The sequence below is a fragment of the Phascolarctos cinereus genome, unplaced genomic scaffold (assembly GCF_003287225.1).
Source record: "Phascolarctos cinereus isolate Bilbo 61053 unplaced genomic scaffold, phaCin_HiC Scaffold_726;HRSCAF=1367, whole genome shotgun sequence".
Taxonomy (NCBI): Eukaryota; Metazoa; Chordata; class Mammalia; order Diprotodontia; family Phascolarctidae; genus Phascolarctos; species Phascolarctos cinereus.
In genome coordinates, this window is record NW_027556098.1 from 275,508,863 (window position 1) to 275,522,007 (window position 13,145).

The 13,145-nt window shown below is 35.1% G+C and overlaps 1 protein-coding gene across 3 annotated transcripts in view; it reads left to right on the forward strand.

Annotated features, from left to right (window-relative positions):
* The window catches only part of CDON (cell adhesion associated, oncogene regulated), a 116,034-nt gene that overhangs the window by 73,303 nt on the left and 29,586 nt on the right, over positions 1 to 13,145 (forward strand). For all 3 annotated transcript variants that reach the window (XM_021000607.2, XM_021000606.2, XM_078147115.1), the window contains 6 exons: positions 1,844 to 2,139; positions 4,051 to 4,225; positions 5,148 to 5,279; positions 7,164 to 7,367; positions 7,745 to 7,926; positions 8,418 to 8,523. In XM_021000607.2, coding sequence (XP_020856266.1) covers positions 1,844 to 2,139; positions 4,051 to 4,225; positions 5,148 to 5,279; positions 7,164 to 7,367; positions 7,745 to 7,926; positions 8,418 to 8,523 — 1,095 coding nt within the window. The remainder of the gene's footprint in view (positions 1 to 1,843; positions 2,140 to 4,050; positions 4,226 to 5,147; positions 5,280 to 7,163; positions 7,368 to 7,744; positions 7,927 to 8,417; positions 8,524 to 13,145) is intronic.

Consider the following 13,145-nt stretch of genomic DNA (forward strand, 5'->3'; position numbering starts at 1 on the left):
AGATTTCTCCACCGAAGAAGATGAGAAATTAATTTTTAAAACTGAGTTAGGAAGCAATCTAAGTTCATGGACACAAGTTAGGAATATTGTTTTTGGAACAACTATGTTTATGTAGTGAGTCAGAAGGTAGACTAGTGGTTATGAGTGTGAGTTAGTGTAGGAAACTAGACTTTAGCCAGGAGAGATAATTAGCTGTGGCTTAGGGTGGTGAGGAGGGAGAGAACCTTTTACCATTACTATTTTCGGTGATCCTTTGGGTAGTCCACCACTGGGAAGTGGTTTTCAGTGTCAGGGTAAAACATCACATCTCAGTGGCATGGGAAAATTTTGAATGCTACAGTGCCCAACTTCATGAGTGTTAAATTTCAACTCTTATTTGCTATAAATTTATCTTTGTTATTCAAGACTTAGTAAGACTTTCTTCTAAACCTTATTAAAAGATAATTCAGTTTAGCTTTTCATCTTTTAATATGAACTGAGTAGCCGTAATATAATAGGTGTTATATATACCATCACCTTGCATCTAAATCTTTTATAGTACTTTTTCAAGTGTTTACACATATGTTCTCATTTTATCTTAAAAACAATTCTCAAGTGGGTAGGACAGGCATTCATGTTTTACAGAGGTGGAAAATATGGTCAAGTGATTATTAGCATGAATATTAAACTATTTATCGAAGTGGCAGCATGAAATAGTAATAGTTGGAGAACTAAAATAAAATTTGATATTGTCACATGATAATGACCCAAGTTACATATTTGACCTATACTTCAGTTTTCTTAGTATAAAAGAGCATAAGTGCTATTTACCCTTTATCTTCCTCGTGAGGGAATCAGGAAGATAAACAATGCTGTAAAGAACTGGAGTGTCTCAAAAGGAAAATATTGAAGTTTTACTGTTAACTGGCTCAACATACAACATATACAAAACAAATACTCTGTTGATTTCTTGAATGGAAGGTCCTCGTCCAGCTTTCTTTCTAAACCTTAAGAATTAGCTATGTTTGAGAGAAATAAATAGAAGTTTAAAACTAAAAGGCCATTAAGTAGACTTAATAAAAGGACTTTGGGAACCACTATTTGAAGTGACAGTCCTTTAAGAAGGGAAGAATCAAGAAAACATGAGAGATGATTGACACTGACAATGCTGTTTTCAAAGACAAAGAATTTTTAGAAGGTTCTTTGAGAAAACATTCCTTAAAGTTATGATTTGTTTCATATTTGAAATTTAAGTACAATCTGAGCAGCATAATCATGTGTAGCCTCTTCTTTTATGTACCCATGTAAATTCAGGAAAGTTTATTTTACATATTTCTGCTGCTGCATTTCAGTTTTTTAGGAGCTTTCTTTCTAGATTACTCCCTAAGGAAGAAGGACAAAAATATCTCAACTTTAAACTACAGAAATGCTCATTCCTAATTTTTTAGAAGTAACATATTCAGGGTATTTTTCTCATTTGTTTGCTTATTTTAATAAATACAAAGAGAGACTCTAAACTGATGTCATCAAATACCCTTTATCCATATTAATCGCAAACCTGTGACAGCCTACAGAAAAATATTGGTTTCATCTACTTCTATGCCTATACTTCTATTCTTCCCAGGCTTTCCTTGTTCTCAGAAGAAACTCAGAAACCAGATGAGCAAATTCCAAAATTTTGGAAGATTATTTGGCATTCAGATGTTGCCTGTTTTAATGCTGTCTTCTCAGATTGCAGTAATATTTGCAGAGTAGCTAATAAAAAATGCATTTCTGATTGGGTAGCACACATTGAAGTTACAAATTTTGATTAAAATCTCTCTTACCATAGCCTCCTTTCTTGCTTTCTATGATTTTTCTGCAGTTCCTTTTGAAACAAGCACCAAAGCTGAAACAGTTACACCTATTGAAGCCGCACAGAGTGATGGACATAAAAAGGGTGATTCTGTAACAGGGCCTTTGAACATTTTTCCAGTGAAGTTACATTCCAACACAACAGAGGCATCAATAGAAAGAAATACCAGTAGTTTCTCTGCTCCTGATGCCCCCATCATACTGAGCCCCCCACAGACCCACAAACCAGATGCTTACAACCTGATCTGGAGATCAGGGAAAGATGGTGGACTACCCATCAATGCCTATTTTGTGAAATATCGAAAGGTAATGGTTTGTTTATCATTTCTCAGATGTTTTTTTCTTTATCGTACCACCTTTCAGAATAACTTATAGAACACAGATATGTTCTCCTTGACACTAGTTTAAGAAAAAGAAGTAAGAGCTAGATTGGAAACACCCCCAAGTGATGAGATGGTAGGAAAATTGAGGACAGGGAAATGCCAATTAACATTAGAACTGAAAACTAGTTTCTGGGAGTCATCCCTCAACAAGCATTCATCAGGTGCTTACTTCGTACCAGGTATAGTGCTAAGTACTTTGAATGAACTGTACCCTCAAAGAACTTACTTGATAAACATACCCTGGACATAAGTATAATACATATGGAACATATACAAAGCAAGAGCAAGATCGTTTTGGGTGGGGAGAGGCACTAGCACCTAGCCTAATCAGTAAAAGCTTGTAGAATGTAGCATTTGAGCCTTGAAGGAAATCTTGAAGGAAGCCAGGGATTCTAAGAGGTTGAGTTGAGGAAAGAGAATGTTCCAGGAATGGGGAGCAAAGACATGGAGACAGGATATCAGTGATGTATAAGGAATCACAAGGAGGTCAGTATGGCTGGACCATATATTGTTTGGAAGGGAGAGTAATGTACAAGATGTACAGGAAGAATGGAAAGGTAAGAAAGGACTGGCCAGTTTCCGAAGAGCTTTTAAATTCCAAATAGAGGGGTTTGTATTTGGTCCTGGAGGTAATAGGAAGACTTACCTGGAGCTTACTGAGTAGGCATGTGAAATGGTTAGACCTGTCCTTTAGGAAAATCCCTTTGGAGGTTGTGTGAAGGATGGATTGGAGTAGAGATAGACTTAAGGGAGATTGTGAGCCTGGATAACTAAAATGATGGTGGTAATAGAAAAGTTTGGAAGAAGGGTAGATTGGAGAAGGGAGAAGGAGATAAGAATTCTGTTTTGGATAGGTTGAGTTTGAGGTATTTGCAGGAGGTCCATTTCAAAATTCCCAGTAGGTCATTGGGAACTAGAGCTTAGGAGAGATTCTAAGGTTTGATCTATAAATCTGAAGTCATCAGCTAATAATGGATGATAATTGAATCCATGAGAACTGATGGTTACCAAGTAAGAGATTGTAGAAAGAAAAATAGGAACCTAGAATCTTAGAGAACACTCAGTTAGTGGGAGTGACATGGATGATGTTCTAGCAAAGGAGACTGGAGAATTGGGCCCTTCTCAGTTGGATTTTGGTAATGTTTTTATCTGAGAGTCATGCATTAGAATGAAATGAAAAATTTTCTTCTGTTTTGAGGGACAAGCAAGTTCCCAGACAAATAAGTGATATTGAAAAAAAAGAAAACCATTTTTACTGAGTTGAATGTTTGAGCCATATCTCTTGATTAGTCACTGGAGTAATCTATATTTAAGTAGTACTTTTTGAAGCACTTTGTAAATTTTAAAGTGCTATAAAAATGTGGGGTATTGTTATTCATAATATGGCTAATAAGAATAATAGTAATAAGCTAGTATGCGTAGCTGGTTATACTCACATCTGAAAGCCTTATTCTCTGTTTCTAATTTGAGTAAGTTTAATAATTCTGGAAAAAATAGTTAATTCAGTTGGTAGAAGCTTCCATCACACAAATCTCCTTGTGGTTAATTATAATTCAATAGAGGACCAAACTTACTGTATCTCCTTTCTCGTTTATCCTTTCTACATAGTATGAAGTAGGTTTTTGTCTCCCCTCTCTGCAGATGCTTTACCAAATGCCACATCCCTTCTGGAACTTGTTGAGATCCAGTTCTGATCTCAAGTGCTTAGTACTGACTGAAATGAGAGGGAAGATGATCCTTCTGTTCTGGACTCCCCCATCTCTCCCTCTCTCTCCACCATCCTCACTCCTCTTACCTGGACACTGTTTTCACCTTTGATTTTCCTCATATACAGCTCGATGATGGAGTTGGTTTAGTGGGAAACTGGCATACAGTTAGAGTTCCTGGAAGTGAGAATGAACTCCACCTAACAGAATTGGAACCCTCCAGTCTTTATGAAGTCTTGATGGTAGCAAGAAGTGCAGCAGGTGAAGGACAGCCTGCCATGCTTACCTTCCGAACTAGCAAAGGTAATAGGGCTGGTCTCTGCTATTAGAAGAATGGAGTAACTAGATGTTATTTTATTAGCAATTAGCTGTCTGTGTGGCATGATACTTACATAGGAGGCCTCTATCGTGGGATAGTTTTCCCCCATATGAAAATTTTTATTTGTTGTAGTATAGCAGCATGATAGAGAGGTGGCTTTTGAGGAAGGATAAGTTGTGTGTGTATACATGTATGTATCAGAACATATCAGAACTTTGTAATGAATTTCATTACAAAGCAAGTGATCCCTAATAATTAATTTTGGATTTTGACCTACATACTACTTAGTACCAATAAAATTTTTAGTTGTTAAAATAACTAATTTCATTTTTTCAAATATTGAAATTTCGGCGTCTTGCTCAAGAGGACATTTATCAGAGGCTATTCGGTAACAAATTTTGATTTGTAGAATTAAAAGGCTTATTCTGTGAAAACAAAACTGAATTAGTAGTGAGACTTAGTCATGAGCCTTCATTGAATGGGTCACTATGTGACTTAGTTATTGCATGTTATTTTTTCCAACTATAAAATAAGGTTATTTTGTGGATTATTGATCATAAAATCAGAGATTGAGAGTTGAAAGGAACCTTAGACCCCATCTAATTCAACTCCTCATTTTGCAGGTAAGGAAACTGAGTCCCAGAGGAGTTAAATAACTTGCCCAAGGTTATATGAGTAGTAAGTGGTAGGAGGCATGTTAACTTTTTTTTGGTTATTACTAGAGAACCTCAAAACTACCCAAATATTTATACTGTGTATGTCAAAATAAAATTCCATGAGCTAAAAATTAAAATTAATTAAAACTATACATTTAGTAAAAGATAAAAATTTGTATACACATAATTCACTTGGAATTTTCCATAATTTCTTTCTTTGAGCTCATGATATTTTTCATAAACTTGATAGAGAGAACATCATCATCAAAAAACACACAGGCCTCCTCGCCACCAGTGGGCATCCCTAAACATCCTGTTGTTTCAGAGGGGACCAACAGCAACTTTGGAGTGGTGCTCACAGATCCCTCCAGGCATAGTGGAGGTAAAAAATTATATTTTTTAATATTTCTATTCATTTTATATCATAATAAGGTGAGCTGTCTTATTAACTCTTATTAAGTTATCCTCTTATTAAGGACATATTAAGTCCTGTTTTTTCCTTTGGGTTATTACATTGTTGTACGCAATTGTTAGCAATTCTTTGTCTTGTGTAGTGTTCAAATGAATTCACGTATTAAAAATCTCAAAGGTCATCCAATTTTCAAAACTTATAGGAACAGATTTTATGGTTATTATTTGGAAAAGGGAAAAACATTTGGAAATTGGTGATTTGAATCCAGTTCATATGGTAAATGGTCATCTTAATTCCTCTATTCTTTTCCTTTCAGAGATGTGTTCTTAATTGTTGTCTTTGGAGTATTTTCTCTAGTATGATAGAATTTAGCATTTGCTTTAAGACATCCCATGTTTGAGACTATCCCTGTTAAAAAATCAGTGAATGCCCCATCTAGTCTTGTGTTTTTTAGCAGTCTTCGACACCAAGATTCAATAAGGTTTCTTAGTTCTTGCAATTTAGTTTTTATGCTCACCAGCCCCACATTGAAATGTTATTTGTGTTTGTTGTGTTGCCTCTTATGTCATGAATCCTGTGAGAGGCATCAGATTTCTTTACTTAACCTATGCAAGTTTGCAAACGTTTCATCTGTGTTCTTTCTAGTCTTCTGTGGACTGATTGTACCTACAGTATGTAAACCTTCACAATTTTGACTCTGCCCTCTAGAATTTAACTGCTTCTCTTGTAACAAGTTTCTCTCTGTTAATTTGCTGTTACTTTTGGCACAATAACCTTCTGAAAGGCTTTAGCTGTCTGAAAAGCTTTCCTATATATCCATACCTAAGAAGAATTCTCTATATTCAAAGCTATCATCTGAATATATTCTGTCCTGTCTTGTTTATTCAAATGTAGTCTTTAGGCCTCTTTGGGCATGGTATTGTTAAAATCTATTTTTGCTTTGTATTTTCTTTAACAGTTGCTTATCTGTTTTGTGGTTGTTCCTAGATAGGATTTAGTCATATATATATTAATATAATGAAAGTCACATGTTTACTCTAAAGTATCAAACTTACTAACAGAGTTTTATTCATTTTCTGTTCCCATTGCTTTCTAATTTGAAGTGAGTCCAGTAAGTATTGATGAAATTTGCCTGCTTGCTTTTGTTCTTTTTTCATACTTTAAGCAATTTATGGAGTAAGTGGATACTCTATAAGTATCCACATGTTAAGATGGAATAATTCTCAAGAAAATGTTAAAATATATCATTTTGTGGTTTTTACCAGTACGTGTGTTTTCTTAGAATATCACCTTTGTATATCTGTAGGATGCTCTGTTAAGTCAGCAGATTTGTCTGCACAGAACTATGGTACTGGGTGGTCTAATAGAGAAATTTATTCATTGTATACTTGTTTTTAGATAAATTAAGGGAAATAATATATTTAATGACTTATGTTCTAAATTACCACCATTTGACATTAGGAGCCAACTAGAAATTGCTGAATTTTAGCATTTTTTGTCCATAAACCCAAAATAACATGGTCGTAATGATTATACCCTATCAGTTTTCCATTTATCAGAGAATACTTAGTCTAGTTTATAAACAATTCATGACCTCTGATTCTTCTGTCATTTCCTGCCTTTTAAGCTTTTAATTTCTTATTAGTAGCTTGAATAGAGGGCAGGAAAGGAAGCAAGGTGAAACTTGTCAATTTTACCATTGGTTGACAAACTGTAATAAAAGATTTGATGGGAATAGAGGTTCAAAGTATTGAATAAAATGAGTTTTCTGGCTTATTTACACTATTCAGACCACCTTGGTTCCTATTACTATGATTGTTCAAAAGTTGTTTGGCAATATATTTTCTTTTCTAGTTCCAGAAGCACCAGATCGACCTACTATCTCTACTGCCTCAGAGACTTCTGTGTATGTCACTTGGATTCCTCGGGCAAATGGAGGTTCTCCCATCACTGCCTTCAAGGTTGAGTATAAAAGGATGAAGAGTAGTGATTGGCTAGTGGCAGCTGAAGATATCCCTCCTTCCAAACTTTCTGTGGAAGTGCGTAGCTTAGAACCAGGTACTTTTACCTAGACATCTCTGTTCACATTAGTCTTTTATATAATTTTGGATTTGGGATGCATATTTTTAACAGAAAAAAATGGAATTTCCTTTGACTGAAATTGCCTGATTCTGATGATGGTACACACTCTGTTAATTCCAGTTAATGTTTGGTCCCATGGAAACTTATAAGCTATGTTTAGCACCTTTGTCCTTTTTTAAAGCTCACTTTAGAACATTACCTGCCTGTCCTAAGGCTGTCTAAAAGAAACCAGGCAAACCTAGAGTAAATAAGGCAGTAGCCTAAGGAAACTTTTTTTTAATATTTAATGATAAATTATACTTTATCTTATGTTATCTGCTCATGACTTGCTAAGCTGTGTGTTCTTCCAAAAGGCTCCACGTACAAATTTAGAGTAATTGCCATCAACCATTATGGTGAGAGTTTTCGGAGCTCTGCATCTCGCCCTTATCAAGTAGCTGGATTTCCCAACCGCTTTTCCAACCGTCCTGTTGCTGGACCTCACATCACATATACAGAAGCTGTCAGTGATACTCAGATTATGTTGAAATGGACGGTGAGTAGCAGCATCTTCTCTTTAGCAAATTTTCCATTCTGCTTGCAGTTCTAGTCAGATAGCCTTATGATACCTCTATTGTGGATAAAGAGGCCTTTGAATTTTTTGTTGAGGGGAAACTGAGGCATAGTGCTTATAAGTAGCTTTTTAAAATCATATGGTAGAACTATGGCAGTACTGAAAATGAAATGACTTTCTCTTTGGCTCCCTTCCAAGTGCTCTGTTCACTACAATTTCATGGTTTAATAATTTGGAACCAGATGTACTTTTATGTTGTTGCTATTGAGATTAGCAGAGTGAATTGTTTTATTTTGCTTGTTATTTCAATCCTGCAGTAGGCTAAACAGACTTCTTTTTTTTCCATTTTAATCTAAAGTACAATTTTGGTGTTAGGAAGATAAATCCAGAAAGACATCACAGTGAGTGAAAATGAAATTCCATAAGTATGGAACTTTTTTCATCTTTGATGAGTCTTTCCCTCTGTTTTTCAGTACATTCCTTCAAGCAACAATAACACACCTATCCAAGGATTCTATATCTATTACCGACCCACAGATAGTGATAATGACAGTGATTACAAGAGGGATGTTGTAGAAGGTAAGTCCTTTTAAAGAGTTTTAAGGGGATTGTGGAGATGGGAGATGTAGAACTAAGAAATATGAAAGCAGTGTTTTTTCCTTGTGATTACAGTTAAACTCGGTCTGTTAAAGTGTTCCTAAGAGAGAAAGAAGTATAAGGGTGCTCTTTTCTGGTTTTGAGGTGGATTGACTTTCTGTTCACAACTTATCAGTTTATTTTTGAATGTTAGAGGCTATTATTTCTCATTAGGATATGCTGGCACTTTAAAAGAGGAATTTAAATTCTACCAGTGAAATTTAGGTGCAAAAGCATAAATTTATTACTATTAAATCCCTAATTGTGTTCTATTAACCCATGAAACACAGTAGTGCATAGGAGTCAACGTAGGAATGTTGCCTTGCTTACATAAGACACAGCAACCAATAGGACATCAGCCAGCTTCTCTTTCTAAACATCGTCTTTCCATTGTGTCCCGTCATAAACCTGTTGTTGATCCTTCATTTTTCTGCTCTCTACTTAGAATCAACCTGAGGTCAATGAGAAATGTTTCTTAAATGAGAAAAATAAATGTTTTGATCTTTTTTTTTTCAACAGCATGGAATCTAGCCATCTTCAATGAGATGGTAACTGAGTCATTGTCATGTAATTTCTTCCAGCAAATTGAAACTATCAAATTTAACTGGGATAAATGTTAATTAAGTCTTACATTTAGACACTAAAAAAGGATAGAAGAGACACATTGATAAATTCATGTAAAAAAGACCTGGCATGAGTGGTCTTGGTTAATCCTAAATCCATTTTCAGCCAAGAGTATGATGCCCCTGCTCAAAAGAAAACAAGACACTGATGCTGAATTTAGCTATATTAAAAGCTATTAAATTTCCATATTGAGAGAGATGTGATAGTATCACTGAGCCTTTACTTCATTGGTCTTATTGTAATTGGAATGTGCGTTCAGTCTTAGATGCCAAATTTATGAGAGATATTAAATTAGTATTAGAATGTTAGAAATGGACTAGAACTTAGCAATCATATAGGGACTCCTTTTCTCTCTCTCTCTCTCTCTCTCTCTCTCTCTCTCTCTCTCTCTCTCTCTCTCTCACTCTTGCTCGCTCACTCTCAACAGATGAGGAAAATTGGGCCTAGAAAAGGACAGTGATTTGGGGTCAAAGTCATACACATCACTAGTAAGTGGCAGGGCACTTGGAGAGGGGCCTTGATGGCAGAGATTTTGGATGTCATTTGAGGAACAGGTCAAGAAACTAGGAAAAAGCAGCTTGGAAAAGATGACTAGAAAATATAATAGGTCTCTTTGGATGTTTGAAAGGTTTTGTGGAAAAACAAGTATGTGTTTCAGAGGGTAAAACAAGTAATTTAGAACGAGATAGTTTTCAGCTCAAAATAATAGCATTTAGAAATGATTAGCAATGGGGAATGAATTATCTTTCCCCCCCCCAACTACATGTGAAAACAGTTTTTAACATTCATTTTTTTAAAATTTGAGTTTTAAATTCTCTCTCTTCCTCCCCCCTCATGGAGAAGGCAAGGAATTTTATATAGGTTATATCTGTGCAGTCATACAAAACGTATTTCCATGTTAGGTTGTGAAAGAAAATACAGACCAAAAAAAAAAAAAGTAAAATATAGTATGCTTTGATCTACGTTCAGACTCCATCTTTCACTGGAGGTGGATAGCATTTTTCATCATAAGTCCTTTGGAATTGTCTTGCGTCTTTGTATTGCTGAAAATAATTAAATCATTCACAGTTGATCATTGTATAATATTGCTGTTACTGTGTATCATAATCTCCTGGTTCTGCTCACTTTGCATCAGTTCATGTAAGTCTTTCTGGGTTTTTCTGAAGATATCCTGATCATTGTTTCTTGTATCACAACTTGCTCAGCCAGGGAATGGATTGTCTTGCACAGGAGTAAACTTTCTGTCACTGGTAGTGTTCTTTTTATGGATGTACATCTGTCTGTCAGGCAAATTTTAGGAGATATTCTAGCATTGGGAAGATTGGCTGATGTGACCTCTGAAGTCTCTCCTGATGGATTCTGTGACATGTTAACTGTCCTAATAGATGGATCATGTCAGAAAATTTTCCTGAAGAAAAAAATTTTTTTCAGATGACTTCTTAACATCAAACCATTCCACTTCTGTTTACAAAAAAAAAAAACCTCCCCACATAATCTAGTTCTCAAGAGCTGTCAGCTACTTACTCTGCTCCCATTAAGTGGGATGTATCAACTTTCTGGATATTTTAACAATCATTTCGATTTTTATCAAGCAAATTAATTCTCCTTCATTCAGATAAACCAGTTAATCCTTTTTCTGAGCTCTGAATATAGTGAATTAGTTCACCCTCTTGAGTCTGAAATAACCGTAGAAGAAGTTGTTTTCCTAAAGTCTGTTTTAAATAAAAGGAAACCAAGAGTTTCTAATGCTGAAAAAATACTTATGCTATTGACTGCTCCTGTATGCTTAGTTCAACTGGGACTTTGAATTTTTGCAGTCTTCCACATCGTGAATGTTGTCTGTAAGTGTGTTATTTTTGCCTTATGGTACACAGAAATTGTTTACAAATGAAAGCCGCTGAACAGTTAGATGTTTTGAGTAGGCTCGAGTGTGCTGTGAAATTTTTGCTTATTTCTGATTTTCAAGTTTATGCATTTGGAATTCTTTTTGTGGCACTTGGAAAACATTAGAGTCTGCTTAGTGTTCTTGGGACTGGGAACTAAAGTGCCCTTCCCCCTTAGGTAAAGCTTTCTTTGAAATTAAGCTTTAAGTCACTGATGTTCTTTTAATCTAAAATTGTTCAGACATTTGGAGAAAATTTAAAATTCAGTTGATTTTTAAAGCCTGCTATAGGAGAACAACAATTAAATTCATTAAATTGTCCCCTCTTCCTGGCTAAGCTCTACATTTAAAACTGAAATTGCTTTCTAGAGTACTAGGGTGTTTTAAAAATTTTTTGATGGGGTGGGGCAGATGTTTATTTTTATCTTGCCTGATTCATTTAAGTACTAAATAAATCAAAGCATAAATCATTCTGAACCATGTGCTTAGTTCTTTCCTTTCTCTTGTAAATCCTTAACTTTTATAAGTTTTTCCTAACAAAGAATCTTTTTTTCACAAATGCTGTGCTAGTTGGAATCAAACCAGTTAATGCATTTATTTGTTTTGCAGTTCTCTAATATTAAAGAAGAGAATCTGTCTCATGCTTATGTGCTGTGGAATTTCAGTTACCAGAGGATTCATAATGACAATTGAATATTAAATTAACATTAAATATAGTGAATGGCTTAAAATTCTTTCTCTAGATAATTCTATGTAGGAAACACAGTTGTATACTAATTCTATTTCCACTAGTGGTGTGAAATAGAAACCTCAAACCTGGTGTGATAATTATTCAGAAGAATGTTTATGGGGAGGTGGGAGTAGGGCCAGGGTCAGAGGCTCTAGAGGGCAGAGAAGAGATGAGGAAGGCTTTGGAAAAATGTTGGCTTTTAGGAATAGGCCAGTTTCCAGCTTCAACCAATATTTAAGTAAATATTCTTTTGAGCCCTCTTACCATTTACAAATGGGGCATAGAATTATTTTTGAATGAACCTTTCAGTCTCTTAATTCTAAAACAAGCAGATCATAATCCTTTTAAAATGTGAATCTCTATGTGTGGAGAGTTTTGTTTGGTGATCTGGTAAGAGAAGTTGTTTCCAGTTTGAAATTTTTTTTTCTCTTGAATTAAAAAGCATCCTGGTCCCTATAAGCTGAGTAGGTTGAGAGAGAGAGAGAGAGAGAGAGAGAGAGAGAGAGAGAGAGAGTGTGTATTTGAGAATGCACACATGAGTGTACTCACCCAATTAATCCTTAAATCAGTAGGTGGTATAGTTGAGTTTCTGAGAAACAGTAGCAACAGTTGGATGAGACATTTTCTGAGAGGGATTAAAAGTACTCAAACAGTTAATTAAACCCACCAAGAAGGGTCTCTATTTATTAAAATTTGTCACAAGTCCATGAAAGTAAAGATGGAGGGTGAGTTATACTGAAGTGCTCAGTTTAGGAGAGTTTCTAAATGAAGAGTTGGCAGTGAGCCAGTGATAACAAAATCATTCTATTAGCCATGCTTATTTGGTTTGGAGTCTCAGACTCAAGAGACTGAAGAGAAACTGGGAGAAAAGAGCCTATCCTTTCCCTTAGTGGCATAATTTATTTGAGCATTATGATTCAAGAGATTGTATTTATTAAGTATCTGTTTGTAGCTCATCTTATGTGTCTGCATCTAATTGAAGATTTGAGGATTTAGTAAGACATCTTTGCTCTCTGTGTAAATTGTCTTAAGGTAAACGACTGATCTCACTTATTTGTATGCTTCCCGGTAGAGAGATAGAGTAGGACCTTTTTTTATATGATTTAAAACTGAAATAAGAGTTCAGAAAAATTAAATATTTACCTGGCCCTGAGACTATCCTATAAGCATTTTTAAAAGTAATGCTAATATTTTCTTAATAGTACTGTGGCAAAACTGCAAAGCTTGGCTTTTCTGTAACCTGAATTCCAAATTTAGGGTCTCTACACCTCTATTTGCTTTCAAAAAGTTAGAAATATTGTTAATTTATTTCTCTGAGATAGCAAGAAA